The 14,441-nt window shown below is 39.7% G+C and overlaps 1 protein-coding gene across 1 annotated transcript in view; it reads right to left on the bottom strand.

Annotated features, from left to right (window-relative positions):
- The window catches only part of Jmy (junction mediating and regulatory protein, p53 cofactor), a 62,804-nt gene that overhangs the window by 27,035 nt on the left and 21,328 nt on the right, over window positions 1-14,441 (bottom strand). The window contains exon 2 of the mRNA XM_048331113.1: window positions 13,471-13,644. Within this exon, the coding sequence (XP_048187070.1) occupies window positions 13,471-13,644 (174 nt within the window). The remainder of the gene's footprint in view (window positions 1-13,470; window positions 13,645-14,441) is intronic.

Here is a 14,441-nt window from a genome sequence, read left to right as displayed (position 1 = left end):
AAAGTGCTCCTCTGACTAAAAACAAGAAAAAATTAGCTATATAATTACAAAAGTTACATGCACACAAAAGGAAAACTTAAAAACAAATGTAGACATGTAAGAGGTAAATGCTGAGATATGGCTGAATAAGTGATATTAAGTAATGTATACTAGACAAGTTATATCTTAACAGGGAAGAATAGCAATGGTTTTTGAACATATAATCCTGCTTTACAATACATACAGAAAAGACTTAAAAATAGTGAAAAGTTAATTAAAAACAGATAAAGTACCAATCACTAGAAAGTACTTAATGAATTTTGAAAGTACAAATACAAGACATTCTATAAACAATGCAATGAAAGAAATCAGTACAATAATATTTTTTCTTGTGTGGGTCCCAGGGCTTTAACTCGGGGCCTGGGTACTTCAGGGTTTGGAAGGTTTTTTTGCTAGCCCTCTACCTTGAGCCACAGCTTCACTTCTGGCTTATCTTTTAGTAGTTAAGTGGAGGTAACAGTCTCACAAATTTTCTTGCCAGAGCTGGCTTCCAATCCCAATCTCAGATCTCAGCCTTCTGATTAGCTAGGTGTGAGCTACCAATTTAATCACATGGAATTTAACACTTCCAAACGAAAGGATAGGTTTTAGTCATGAAGCAACAATTTGCTGCCAAGGGATTTCTCAAAAAAAAGTAAATAATAGAGGAAAAGCAGGTTTCAAAGGGGAGAAGACCAAGAATTTAGTGATCATGTGCTAAAACTGACTTTGCAATGGTCATGGCCTGAGACAGAAATCTGGGCATGAATGACTAATAGAAGACAAAGCTTAAGTTTAATAAAAAAAAAAAAAAAAGGCCCAAGACTTGATCCCTGGAAAAGGTTTGAGGAATTCTGAAGTTGGGTGAAAAAGGATCCAGGACAGTAGCAGTAGCAAGATTCAAAGGAAGAGAATCTGTCCTGGTCATATTCCACATAACAATCGAGTAGGACAAAGACTAGCATCCTCAGCATGAGGGTCACTGAACTTAGCAATGCCAGTTCTGGGGTAATAGGTAACCTTACTTTGACTATTAACTCCATTACTTCTTTATTTATATCTCAACTCCACTAATGATTCATGAAGTCGTCTTGGACTTCCCATAATAAGCTCACTGGCACAATTCCTATACCTTTCTGCAGCACTCATTATAATCCTATTTGTTATTTTGTTATATATAAATATTGACCTTCCCCTTCTTAGGCAAGAAGCTCCAGGGTTTGTTTGTTTGTAACTGCGTAGAATGAAGGAGGTTGTCTAAAGTATTTCTTGAACATGTAAAATGGAAAATCCAATTCTATACATTTTAGTAATGAGAAAAGAAATGGTACCTATATAAATACCCGATTGAAATTTTTGGGAAGATTTCAGCTCACAGATGGGTCTTCTTTGGGGATATTTATTTATTCATTTAGGTCATACTATCTCAACAGGAGCTCACACAAAGCAGTATGAGTGTTAACAAGAAAAAAGTACTCCACAGAGTGAGAAGATCGTGATAGGGAGAGAACAGGAGAGATGTTCAGGTTGCAAAGTTATAAGAGAGAGAAAATGGATACCAGATGTGTAACGTTATATAGGATACAGTCAAAATAACATGGGGCTAGGGATATGGCCTAGTGGCAAGAGCGCTTGCCTCGTATACATGAAGCCCTGGGTTCAATTCCCCAGCACCACATATACAGAAAATGGCCAGAAGTGGCGCTGTGGCTCAGGTGGCAGAGTGCTAGCCTTGAGCAAAAAGAAGCCAGGGACAGTGCTCAGGCCGAGTCCATGGCCCAGGACTGGCAAAAAAAAATAAAAAATAAAAAAATAACAATCCTATGCAATAATTACTGTTTATGAAAAGGTTTTTAATAACAAGAAAATGTGCTATATAATACGAAGTGAAAGAGGATCAAAACTGTAATTTCAATTGTATAAAAATTTTCCAGAAAAAGACAAAAAAAAACCCAATATATTACTGATGTCATAATCTGGTGACATTTTATGGTCATAAACAAAAGAAAATGGCTTTCTCTCTTCTTAGATTCACAAGCCCAGAAGTTTCCTGTTTCTGGTTAAGCCACCGATGAACTCATGTTTTCACATATAAAGCCAACAGGAGGCAAAATCTGAAGTTACTTCTTTTTTCCAGTTGCAGGAAAGGGAGGGAAATAAAGATATGATCAGAACCTGAATATCTCCCTTAAGAGCAGATATGATCAGAACTGGAATAGCTCTCTTAACGGCAGATATGATCAGAACCGGAATATCTCCTTTAACAGGAGGCAGGCAAGTGAAATGATGTGTCAGAAAAACAATGCCAAACAAAGAAAATTAAACCAAGACTGGCATTTTGGGTTCTTGCTGGTCAATTCTGTGTTCATCTGAATTTGACTTTAATTTTCTCTAGATCATTACTCTACTTGACCTCTCTGGAGTAAACAATATGCACTAGATATTGGAGGGTTTTTTTTCCTCCCTATTAGATCTAGCTAGTAACTAGCAATTATTTCAATTGTATAACCTGAGTAAAGACACAGTTACTAGGTGGAGCTTCAGGAGTAAGGAACAAATAAATAGGATACACACACACACACACACACACACACACACACACACACATATATTCTCTCTTTAATTCTCTTTCTTTCTTTTCTTTTCTTTGCCAGTCCTGGGCCTTGAACTCAGGACCTGGGCACTGTCTCTGAACTTCTTTTGCTCAAGGCTAGCACTCTACCAATTGGAGCTACAGGACCACTATGGCTTTTTCTGTGTATGTGGTGCTAAGTAATCAAACCAACTTCATGCATGCTAGCCATCACTTTACCACTAAGCCACATTATATATTTTCTTAAGAAACTTAAAATCTAGTAAGGTAGTGGTGGTTCATTCTTGTATCCCTGCTACTCAAGAGGCTGAAATCGGCGGATCCTAGTTTGAAGTCAACCCAGGCAAGGAAGTCCATGACCCTTTTTTTTTTTTTTTTTTTTGTTAGTCCTGGGGCTTGAACCTAGGGCCTGAGCACTGTCCCTGGTTTCTTTTTGCTCAAGGCTAGCCACTCTGCCACTTGAGCCACAGCGCCACTTCTGGCCGTTTTCTGTATATGTGGTGCTGGGGAATTGAACCCAGGGCTTCATGTATACAAGGCAAGCACTCTTTGCCACTAGGCCATATCCCCTGCCCCCTCCATGACACTCTTAACATCACAAAAAACCTGGAAGTGGAGCTATGGGTCAAGTGGCAGAGTACCAATCTTGAGCTCAAAAGCTCAGAGACAGTTCCTAGGCTCGGAGTCCAAGCCCTAGTACAAGCATAAGAAACTTATCATCTAATTGGAGGATAGTAGACACAACTGTGATGCAAAATCTATTTTGAAATTAGAAGACATGCCTCTAAAGGATTTTTGACAAACTAATTACTAAATCAATTACCTATTAATGACGATGTTGAAGAGCCAAGTATAATGGCACACATTTGTAAATCCTAACTACTAAGAGGCTAAGGCAGATCTGTGAGATCAGGCCCAATCTCAGCTCCATAGCAAAATCTATCTCATCAAAGCCAAAAAAATCCCCCACATATTATGTATATGCTCAATGCCAGTATTATAGTTGGCACTGGCATTAGCAGGAGTCACCATAATGAAAGGCATGAACACTCAAATGAATTATGACACAGCATCAAAAATGTCAAGATGGAATGTGCACTAGAAGTACAGTGTTTGAGATATGAAGTCTAGGCACACTTTCTTTTTTATTTTTTTGCCAGTGCTGGGGTTTGAACTCAGAGCCTGGGCACGCACTGTCCCTGAGCTTCATTTTGCTCAAGGCCAGCACTCTACTGCTAAGCCACGCCCCCCAAACTGCTAGTTTACTACCTTTAGAAAGTCTGCATATACAAGTGGTGGGGTGCTTGCCTAGCATCCCTGAGTTCGATTCCTCAGCATCACATAAACAGAAAAAGCCAGAAGTGGCGCTGTGGTTCAAGTGGTAGAGTGCTAGCCTTGAGCAAAATGAAGCCAGGGACAGTGCCCAGGCACTAAGTTCAAGCCCCAGGACTGGTAAAAATAAAAATAAAATAAAAAATTTAAAATAAGGTTTTTTTAGAAAACAAAAATTTTAGCATGGTAATGAAGATGGTATTATGCGTCTCTGGGTAAAAGAATACGATATTTGGGGGTTGGAAATATGGCTTAGCAGTAGAGTGCTTGCCTGGCATACATGAAGCTCTGGGTCTGATTCCTCAGCACCAAATAAACAGAAAAAGCCAGAAGTGTTGCTGTGGCTCAAGTGGTAGAGTGCTAGCCTTGAGCAAAAAGAAGCCAGGGACAGCGTTCAGGCCCTGAGTCCAAGCCTCAAAACTGGCCCCCCCCCTCCAAAAAAAAAAGAGGGAAGAAAAAGTATTTTAAGACTATTGGGAAAAAATTAAAGTATACTGAAGGCAAGAAACTATATAGCAGGCAGGTACAAGTTAGAGGCAGGTACTGCATTGCATACTAAGTAAGAACAAACCAGTCCAGCCAAAAGGGAGCTTAGGTGAAATAGTAAAAGCAAAGGGAGATAACACTAGAAAAGCCACCTGTGGTCACTGTAAGGAAGTCTTTAAGTGTCAGACTAAGGAAGTGTGTGATTAACTTGACAAGCAACAAGATAACACTATGAGATTTAAAGCACTAAGTGTATATTTAGAGATTTGAACTTAGATTGAAGGATTCCAGAGGACATGTTTGCTATAGGAAAATCACCAAGGTTTATACTTTCTTCTGTCTTCAATTATTTCTGATTTAAAAAATAAAAGCGATTTTACAACTACATGATAAAAGTTTTAAATGCTATAAAGTAAAAATGTTAATCTTCTATTTGGGACATTATGACAAAAGTCTTTTCCAATGACTTACCTTATTCACAGAACAGTGCAAAAGAAAGAGAAATGGAAATAAAAAGGTTTTCTATAAGTTTTTGGGGGGGAGGAGGATTATTTCCAGCTTTTGAACTCAAGACCTCACACTTGCTAGGCAGGTGCTCTACCACTTGGGCCACAACTGAGCACTTATAGTTGTTTAAAGAAAGTTCAAATCCTTTACTTGAAAATAACTTGTGCTTTACTACCTTCATATAATCAAATATATAGAATATGAAGTGAACATATTCACTATGCTTTTCTTCTAAGCTGCTTTTTTTAAACTCACTTCTCAAACCTAGCAACTGTAACATCTATAAAATCTGAAAGATATTCATTTCTGTCCAACATCTCCAAGTTTGTTCTTCCACCTTATAATGTTAAAATGAGAATCTTAAAATCCCTTTTAAGCTCTGCCAATGAAAGAGTAAGTGGGAGAAAAGACTTCGTTCCTCTTAGCCACATCCCTTGACTTTGAAATTCCTGTGAGCATTATCCCAAGATTTGCTTCTTCCTAGCATTAACAGTTCCTTCCTCAAGCAGCAACAGTGTTCAGTTCACAGGGTTTTTTTGAACCCTGTCCTCTTAATCTAACTCTTCCCTATCCCAAGACAACAAATCAGCACTGCAGCTCCAGTATCACCCTCCTCCCTGAGTATCTCCATTGAGAAAACTATGGAAGCAAAACCCTTTTCATCAGAGGGCAACTCTACAGGGTTAGTTAGCCTCTTGCTTACAAATTAATAACCTCAATCTTGTCCATTTATTCTTCCAACTCTTCTTTTTCTTTCTTTTTTTTTGGGGGGGGGGGAGCTAGGCTTGACCTGCGGGCCTGCAACCCCCATTCCACTTTTTTTTTTGCTTACAATCGGTGCTCTACCACTACATTTCCAGCAGCTTTTTCTCCCTTCAATTATTTGGAGCTAAGTCTCACAGATGATTCATCTGCACAGGCTGGCTTCAAACTGTGATCCTTGCATCTCAGCCTTCTGAATAGGTAAGATTGTATGTTTGAGCCACGTGGCACGTAACACCTGACTCCCAACCTTTCTTACAATGGCTACTTTTCAACAATCAATTCCTCTTAGGTAGCTAAGAGTTATTCTTAATTACCTAGTTAACCAACCTTTATATAAATCATATATTGAATGCTGTCAAAATGACTAGACTGATTTTCTGATCAGAATCAAACAGATATAACTATGGAATATAAACAATAAAAACAAAGGTATTAAATTTTAAAATCCTGGGGCTGGGAATATGGCCTAGTGGTAAAGTGTGAGCTCGCCTCCTATACATGAAGCCCTGGGTTTGATTCCTCAGCACCACATAAATAGAAAAAAGCCGGAAGTGGTGCTGTGGCTCAAGTGGTAGAGTGCTAGCCCTGAGCAAAAAGAAGCCAGGGACAGTGCTCAGGCCCTGAGTGCACGCCCCAGGACTGGCAACAAAAACAAAACAAATAAACAAATTTTAAAATCCTAACATTAACACAGAAATCATTTTCACGTACATGACCAACAGAAAATGGGATGTGACTAGAACTATGAAATTTTATATTATGGCTTTTGAGGGAGAAAAGGGTAAAAATCCTATGGCATTTACTATAATTGGATTGGAACTTTTAACTTTACTGCTATTGTATTAATATATCTTCACCTTCACTAGAAATGGATATTCCTAAATGCTTAGAACACAATCAGGGTTTCAATGCTTTTTTGTCCTATGCTATTTTAAACTTAGTAGATATAATAGTGTAACCATTGTTAAGGACATTGTCTAAGAGTTTTATTATACCTAAGATACGAAGAAAGGATACTCTCAGCTTCTTTTCCTAACTTGGAAAACTTGAAGACATACACACTGGTCAGCTGGATCATGTGCTAAAAACAATGACAGCTCTGTTTTGAATTTCAAGGTTAGAGAGAAACCAGTGCCTGTTTTAACATGGAAAAAAAGTATGTGTTGGTTTAGGTAGCTAGGAGAGTGAAACCAGTTTATAAAACAAAAATTTCCTGGCACAGAATTGCTATCACTTGCTCTGATACTGAATTTTTTTTTTTTTTTTTGCCAGTCCTGGGGCTTGAACTCAGGCTAGCACTCTGCCACTTGAGCCACAGCGCCACTTCTGGCTGTTTTCTATATATGTGGTGCAGTGGAATCGAACCCAGGGCTTCATGTATACGAGGCAAGCACTCTTGCCACTAGGCCATATTCCCAGCCCCTGAATTTTTTTTATTGTCAAAGTAGTGTACAGAGGAATTAGTTACATACGTAAGGAGGTGAGTACATTTCTTATCAAACTTGTTACCTCTTCCTTGGTTCCCTCCCTCCCCTCCCGAGATGTACAGTTGATTTACAGCATAATGTCTTGTAAGTATTGCTGTTGCATTGGTTCGCCTTTTACCCTTTGTCTCTTCATTTTGGTGTTCCCCTCCCCTAGTTCCAATAAACGTACATACTAGGCTGGGAATATGGCCTAGTGGCAAGAATGCTTGCCTCGTATACATGAGGCCCTGGGTTCGATTCCTCAGCACCACATATACAGAAAATGGCCAGAAGTGACGCTGTGGCTCAAGTGGCAGAGTGCTAGCCTTGAGCAAAAAAGAAGCCAGGGACAGTGTTCAGGCCCTGAGTTCACGGCCTAGGACTGGCCAAAAAAAAAAAAGTAAATGCCAATAAACGTACGTACAATACCCAGTGTACCAAGGTCAGTTACAGTGATAACAGCACAATAGCTCAATAGCAATGTATACATGATCACATAAGATGATCCTAAGAGAAAGGAACTACAAGATTTGGAAATAAGTGGTTTATCTTTGATACTGAGTTTTATGAGAAATTACTGTTACTGTCTTATTAGGCTACTAGGGTAGGGGATTGCCTAATTTAGATGCTCTATGAAGCAAATGCCCCAAAAAACTCTACTTACTGATGTAATAGCATTCACAATGCAAAATGTCTAGGCTTTGAGACTGCCTGAATGAGATCATGACTCTTCAATAAGCAAATATTGAGTCTTGAATTTTGTATCAGGATTAATGCTGGCTACATACAATAATGTAGGAAGTATTATTTTCTTATCTCTTATTTTCTACAAGAGTTTGTCTAGGATTGGTATTGTCTAGGATTGGTATTATTTATGTCTCCTATATTTGGTAGAAATCCCCACTAATAATATCTAGGGTCAGAGTTTTCTAGGTGAAAAGGTTTTAAGTAATTTAATTTTGTTAATGGATACAGGAATGCCAAAATGAAACAATCTTGAAATAATTTTGATTTGTAATTTTCTCTGCGGTGAGACCATTTCACCTAAAGTACAATTTGTGGCACAAACTTCCTTATAGCTGGGATGCGGTGGTTCACTTCTGTAATCCTAGCAACTCTGGAGGCTGAAATCTGAAGACAGCGGTTCAAAGCCAGCCCAGGTAGCAAAGTCCTGAGATGCTTGTCTCCAATTAACCACCAGAAAACTGGAAGTGGTGGTGTGGCTCAAAGTGGTAGGGCGCTAGCCTTGAGGGATAAAAGCTCAGACACAACACCTAGGCTCTGAGTTCAAGCCCCACATGGTGGGGGGGAATTCCTTATAGTCCATAGCAAGTGTGTGGGTGTGTGCACGCACATGCGCGCACGTAGTAGGACGTAGTAGAACTCAGGACCTGGACTGTCCCTTGTAAGGGACGCCTGGGAAGGGCATGCAGGCACCTCCCTCAAACCTGTGTTACCTAGGTAACTTGCACACCTGGAGGCAGTCACTTCCCCCTCTCTGAGGTCACATCCTGGACCGCCCCTGGTCACACCTCCCACTGGACTGTGGAAGGGTCCCAGGCTCTGAGTTCATATCTAGCCCAGTCACACACCTTCCACACCTAGCCACACCCTCTCCACCCCAGCCCTACTTCACCCCCAACACCCACCCCTGCAGGCCAGACAGAGGCCCACCCCTTCCTCCATGGCGCCTCCACGGGCGTCTCCACCACGCACGAGGGGCAGCAGTTGGGAATCAGGTTTTCTCTCTTACCTGAATACCATACCACCTGGTAGTCTCTTTATGGTTACCTAATCAAACCTTACATAAGGGTGCCGAGAACCCAGGAGAGATTTTTGAGTCAGGAATGGCAGAATTCCTTTTCCCCCCCAATTCCTGATCACCCCTTTTCCGCCAAGAACTGCTGTACTAGCTTCCCATTCACCCTCGTCTGGTGAGTGACCACTCTCTGCGCCCTTGGCTGCCCATTCCATAACCTCTTAAAAGCACTTACCAGACTCCCCCCCTTCTACACTTTGTGGGAGCCCCCCTCCCCAATGTCCTCACCAGGTCTAGATGTCCTTTTCATTAAAAACACCTTACATGTCGGGAGGGGCTAATAACACTGTTCAAAAAAATGTACTTACTACCTGACTTAAGTAACTCCTGTGTATATCACCTTTACAATAAAATTTAGATTAAAAAAAAAACCCACCTAGCTAGACAGTTGGATACTGGTGGCTCATACCTGTAAACCTAGCTTCTTAGGAGCCTGAGATCTAAGGATTGCAGTTTGAAGCCAGCCTAATCAGGAATATCTATGAGACTCTTATCTCCAATTAAAAAAAGCTAGAAGTGGAACTGTGGCTCAAGTGGTAGAGCATTAGCCTCTAGTAAAAATGCCTCACCCAACACATGCGTATACAAAGATTATAGAATGTCACTTCTGCTCGTAAGATTATTTCTGGAGGAGTGTACAGATTTAAACCTCTTGAAATATCTTTTACATCTGACCTTTTAAGTAATTCATTTATGAGGATCTTCTAAAATCATTTACCTTTTTTCTGAATAATTATTTATTGTCAAAGTGATGTGCAGAGGGGTTATAGTTTCATACATGGGGCAGTGAGTACATTTCTTGTACAATTTGTTACCTCCTCTCTCATCTCCCCTCCTCCCCCCTCCCCCTTTCCCTCTATCCCCATGAGTTGTTTAGTTGGTTTACACCAAATGGTTTTTCTAAGTATTGCTTTTGGAGTCGTTTGTCTTTTTATCCTTTTTTGATATTCCCTTTCCCTTCCCTAGTTCTAATACCAATATATACTGTATCCAGGGTACTCAGATGAGATACCGTGCTAGCGCGAGGACAACTCATTTACCTTTAAAAATGTGAAAAATCTACATCTTTGAAGTCTAAATCTTTGAAATGAAGGACTTTTCCATACATTAAATAGCCCACTTGTTTTCACTATTTGATATTGAATGTATGAAGCATGTCTTTGTAACTTACTTAAGGTGCACAACACTGAATACTGAAAAATAATTTTTCAGAATTTTAAAAGTGATCTTAAAATCAATCGTTTTCCTCCTGAGAATTCTTTACTGTCTTTGTTAAATAAACTGTTAAAAAATAAATAAATAAATAAAACACCTTATGGGTTTTTGCCAGCGCAATGGCAAATGGCCAGAATTTCTGTACTTCAGAGCTGTTCCTTCCATTGTCTCCTGTCTTAAGCCTTCTTTCTAGCCATCTCTTTCAGACCTGTTCTCTCTGCCGTTTCTTGCCTCTTTTCTCTCCTGCCTCAATACTGTGTGGTGTTCTTGTCTCCGTTACCTAATAAACCTAACATCCCTTAGTTTTTTTACTCAAGACTGAACCTCCACCATTGTGCTGTGGAGATAAGACTTAAAGATTTCTCTGCCTGAGAGAGCTTCAGATAAGTACACACAGGTCTCAGTCTACTGAAACATAGCTTAAAATATTTTGAGACACATATTTACAGGCAATCAGGTCTACTACTAAGTGTGAATAAGAACATAAATTGTCCTAATAGTTTTCTTATCTATGAAGCAAGAATAACATACAGGATTGTCTTGGGAATTAAATTAGTTTATGTGTTTAAAAGTACTACTTCAGGGGCTGGGGATATGGCCTAGTGGCAAGACAGCTTGCCTCGTATACATGAGGCCCTGGGTTCGATTCCCCAGCACCACATATACAGAAAACGGCCAGAAGTGGCGCTGTGGCTCAAGTGGCAGAGTGCTAGCCTTGAGCAAAAGGAAGCCAGGGACAGTGCTCAGGCCCTGAGCCCAAGGCCCAGGACTGGCCAAAAAAAAAAAAGAAGTACTACTTCACACACTCATCTGACACTGAGCTCACTAAATCTAGTCATCATTAGCAAATATGTAGTTGGATAGTCTTAAGAAGGTTCAAGAATAAAACAGCTATAGTTGATGGAGATGTTTGAACATATTAGAAAAAGAGATGTGGTAAAATGACCCTGGGCACTGGAGCTGCAAGTGGAGGTGTGTGTAGCCCAAGTAGCAGACCACCAGCCTAGAGCAAAAGAGCCTGTAGAAAGCGTAAGGCCCTGAGTTCAAGCCCCATTATAAGTGCGTGCACGTGCACACGTGCACACGTGCACACACACACACACACAATAAACTATCACTTTTACTTTTAGAAAAGTTAAAAACTGGTCCTTCTCATCTATACTCTCTTCTCAAGAGAAAATATGAGCAAAAGTGACAATACTGGTCAACAGTCTAAGAAGCAAGTTCATTCCATTCTCTAAAGTTAGTCAAATCTAATACAAAGCATGCTATAATGAGACTAAGACACAAAGACTCAATGCTGAACTGCAGAGATGACTGATGTCTGCTAGAATTGCAGTAGTCTAGAAGTATGTGAGGCACCCAGCCAGCTTCTCCAGACTACAGTTCATCTTAGAAAACTATAGTTCATCTTAGGAAACTACAGTTCATCTTAGTAAATGACATCTAAAATGACTTAGCTACATGATACCATTTTAACCCAGATGTCATGTTTATGGCAAAACTGACTGCCAACTAGATCTTTTTCAAAAGTATTAACAAAGGAAAGTAAGTCAATCATGTGTCTGAGCTATTCTCTAGCCTGTTATATTAATAAAGGAGAAAAAGACACAAAGGTATGATTTATCTTTTCATACCTTTTCAACTACTACTCGTCTCTGCCTCCAACCATAAATGTCTTATTATAATAATGGCTAATTTTCTCAAATAATGATATACAAAACACATTTTATTTTGTCCTTTCTTTTGGGTGCTACAAATTGAACCCAGGGCTTCATACCTGAGCTATATCCTAGCCCCAAAGGCAATGTCAATGTCCCCAGTTCAGATATAATACTGTTAAGAAAAAAAAAAAGTAGAAATACTTCTGCACTGGTTAAACATAATAACAGAGGTCCAATAGAGAACCAAATTCTAATATTTGCCTCTGAAAAAATTCATATATGCCGTTTTAAAACATGAAATGGGAATATGGCCTAGTGGCAAGAGTGCTTGCCTCCTACACATGAAGCTCTCGGTTCGATTCCCCAGCACCACATATATGGAAAACGGCCAGAAGGGGCGCTGTGGCTCAGGTGGCAGAGTACTGGCCTTGAGCGGGAAGAGGCCAGGGACAGTGCTCAGGCCCTGAGTCCAAGACCCAGGACTGGCCAAAAATAAAAATAAATAAATAAATAAAATAAATGTGAATTTTAAAGCTTTCCTCACAGTGACCTTGATATAGCCTACACTGGTCTTGAGTTCTTACCACAGCCTGCCAAGTACTAGAATTATTGGTGCATATCACAAGCATTTAATAAAGCTTTTTCCCAAAGAAATGTTTCCAAAACTTCTGGTGAAAATTTAGGACAACACAGTACCCAGAAGAGTGAAAAGTGGGGGTCTCCTAACCTTTTAAATATAACACATTGCTTTCTAAGCCATTCAACTCTATCTACTTAGAAGCATCATTTTAGAGAAGTCTTAATATCAGACACTGTGGCTGTTCTTCAACTATGAGCTCTTCAGAGAAAGAACCAGGTATGCACGTATACATGTCTGTCTGTCTATCTGTCTTTCTCACTCAGTTTTGTAGGACTGGGGACTAAAGTTGGTATCTCATGATTCTAGGAAAGCCTTTTACCACTTACACCGTTCCCTGAACCCAAGATGCTTTAAAAATGAGGATGTATACAGATACACAAAAATGTCATAATGAAACTTACTATTTTGCACAATTCAGACATGCTAATGAAACAAACTACATACAATTATTAACAAATTCAAATGGCACATAAAGGTATACATAAAATGGAAAATGAAAATTACACTCATTGTTCCCAAAGTTTCTTTTGAATCCTTTTAGCAACATTTTAAACTTACATAGCAATGTGCATACTTTTATATTAATATGGCACAAAATGTTTTTTATTTTAAAAAATTATATACATTGTGCTGATCCTCGCTTTACTCATTTAATACAAAATCTTGGAATTGATGTTTTTGTTTTTTAACCAGTCCTGGGGCTTGAACTCAGGGCCTGGGCACTGCCCCTGAGCTTCTTTTGCTCAAGGCTAGTGGTCTACCACTTGAGCCACAGCACCACTTTCAGCCTTTTCTGTCTATGTGGTACTGAGGAATTAAACCCAGGGCTTCATGCATGCGAGGCAAGTACTGTACCACTGAGCCACACTCTCACACCCTTGCAATTGTTTCTATTTCAACACAGCACTCCACCAAATCAAATTCCACCCCCTTCAAAAAAAAAAAGTACAGGAAAATAAAAGTACCTTAATCTGCTGCCTTCGCAGCATGGCAAGTTCTCTCATGTCTCGAAACGGCTGAAGTAAATACTGATAGAGTTCAGTTGTGGCTTCTGCAAGGCTGCTATAGGCTTCATCTTCCATCTGGTACAAGTCTAAAAGCTCCACCATGCTCTCTATATTTTTGTGCTTGTCCAATAGCTGTGAACAAGAAAATCAAATACAAAAACCACAAATGAACTGATTTGTTTAACTGAAACCATTGTACAACTAAAGATAACGATTTTTTAAAAGTACAATTAAGAGATAAAGAAATGAGCACAAAGACCACTTTTCCAATAATACAGTATGAAGTTTATAATATATGTGACTTTTATATATCGCCAATAACATAAAAGACAGGAGTGAACATAAATCTATAAAGACACACAATGAAGTGGTACAATATTAATTCTGAAGTATGGTATAGCCACTTTAATAAGCACAAGGAGAATTTAAGGAGGCATGTATAAATTCAATGGATTGCCAGGCACCAATGACTCACACCTGTAATCCTAGTACTACGCTGGAGGCTGAGATCTGAGGATCACAGTTTGAAGCCAGCCCAGCAGAAAAGTCATGGTAAGATTCTAATCTCCAATTAATCATTCAAACACAGGAAGTGGCTGTGACTTAAGTGGTAGAGTGCTAGCCTTGAGCACTAAGAGAATCAGGGACAGCACCCAGGCCCTAAGTTCAGGAATGGCGGCCGCGGGGAGGGGGTGGGGTGGGGAAATCAATCAACTAAAGTTCAAACTTTAAATGAGGCCAGGCGTCACGGGACACTCCTGTAATCCCAGCTACCTAAAAGTCAGAGGATCATATGTTCAAGGTTAGTCCAGGTAAATAAAGCTATTCAGACCTTACCTTAAAAACAAAATAAAAAGGGTAGTAATATGCTTGCCTAGCAAGCTAGGGGCCTTGGATTCAAACCCCAGTACAAGGCGGGGGGTGGGGGG

Source organism: Perognathus longimembris, chromosome 22 (genome assembly GCF_023159225.1).
Source record: "Perognathus longimembris pacificus isolate PPM17 chromosome 22, ASM2315922v1, whole genome shotgun sequence".
Classification (NCBI taxonomy): domain Eukaryota; kingdom Metazoa; phylum Chordata; class Mammalia; order Rodentia; family Heteromyidae; genus Perognathus; species Perognathus longimembris.
Note: the sequence above shows the minus strand (reverse complement) of the source record. Positions and strands in the feature narration are given on the sequence as shown.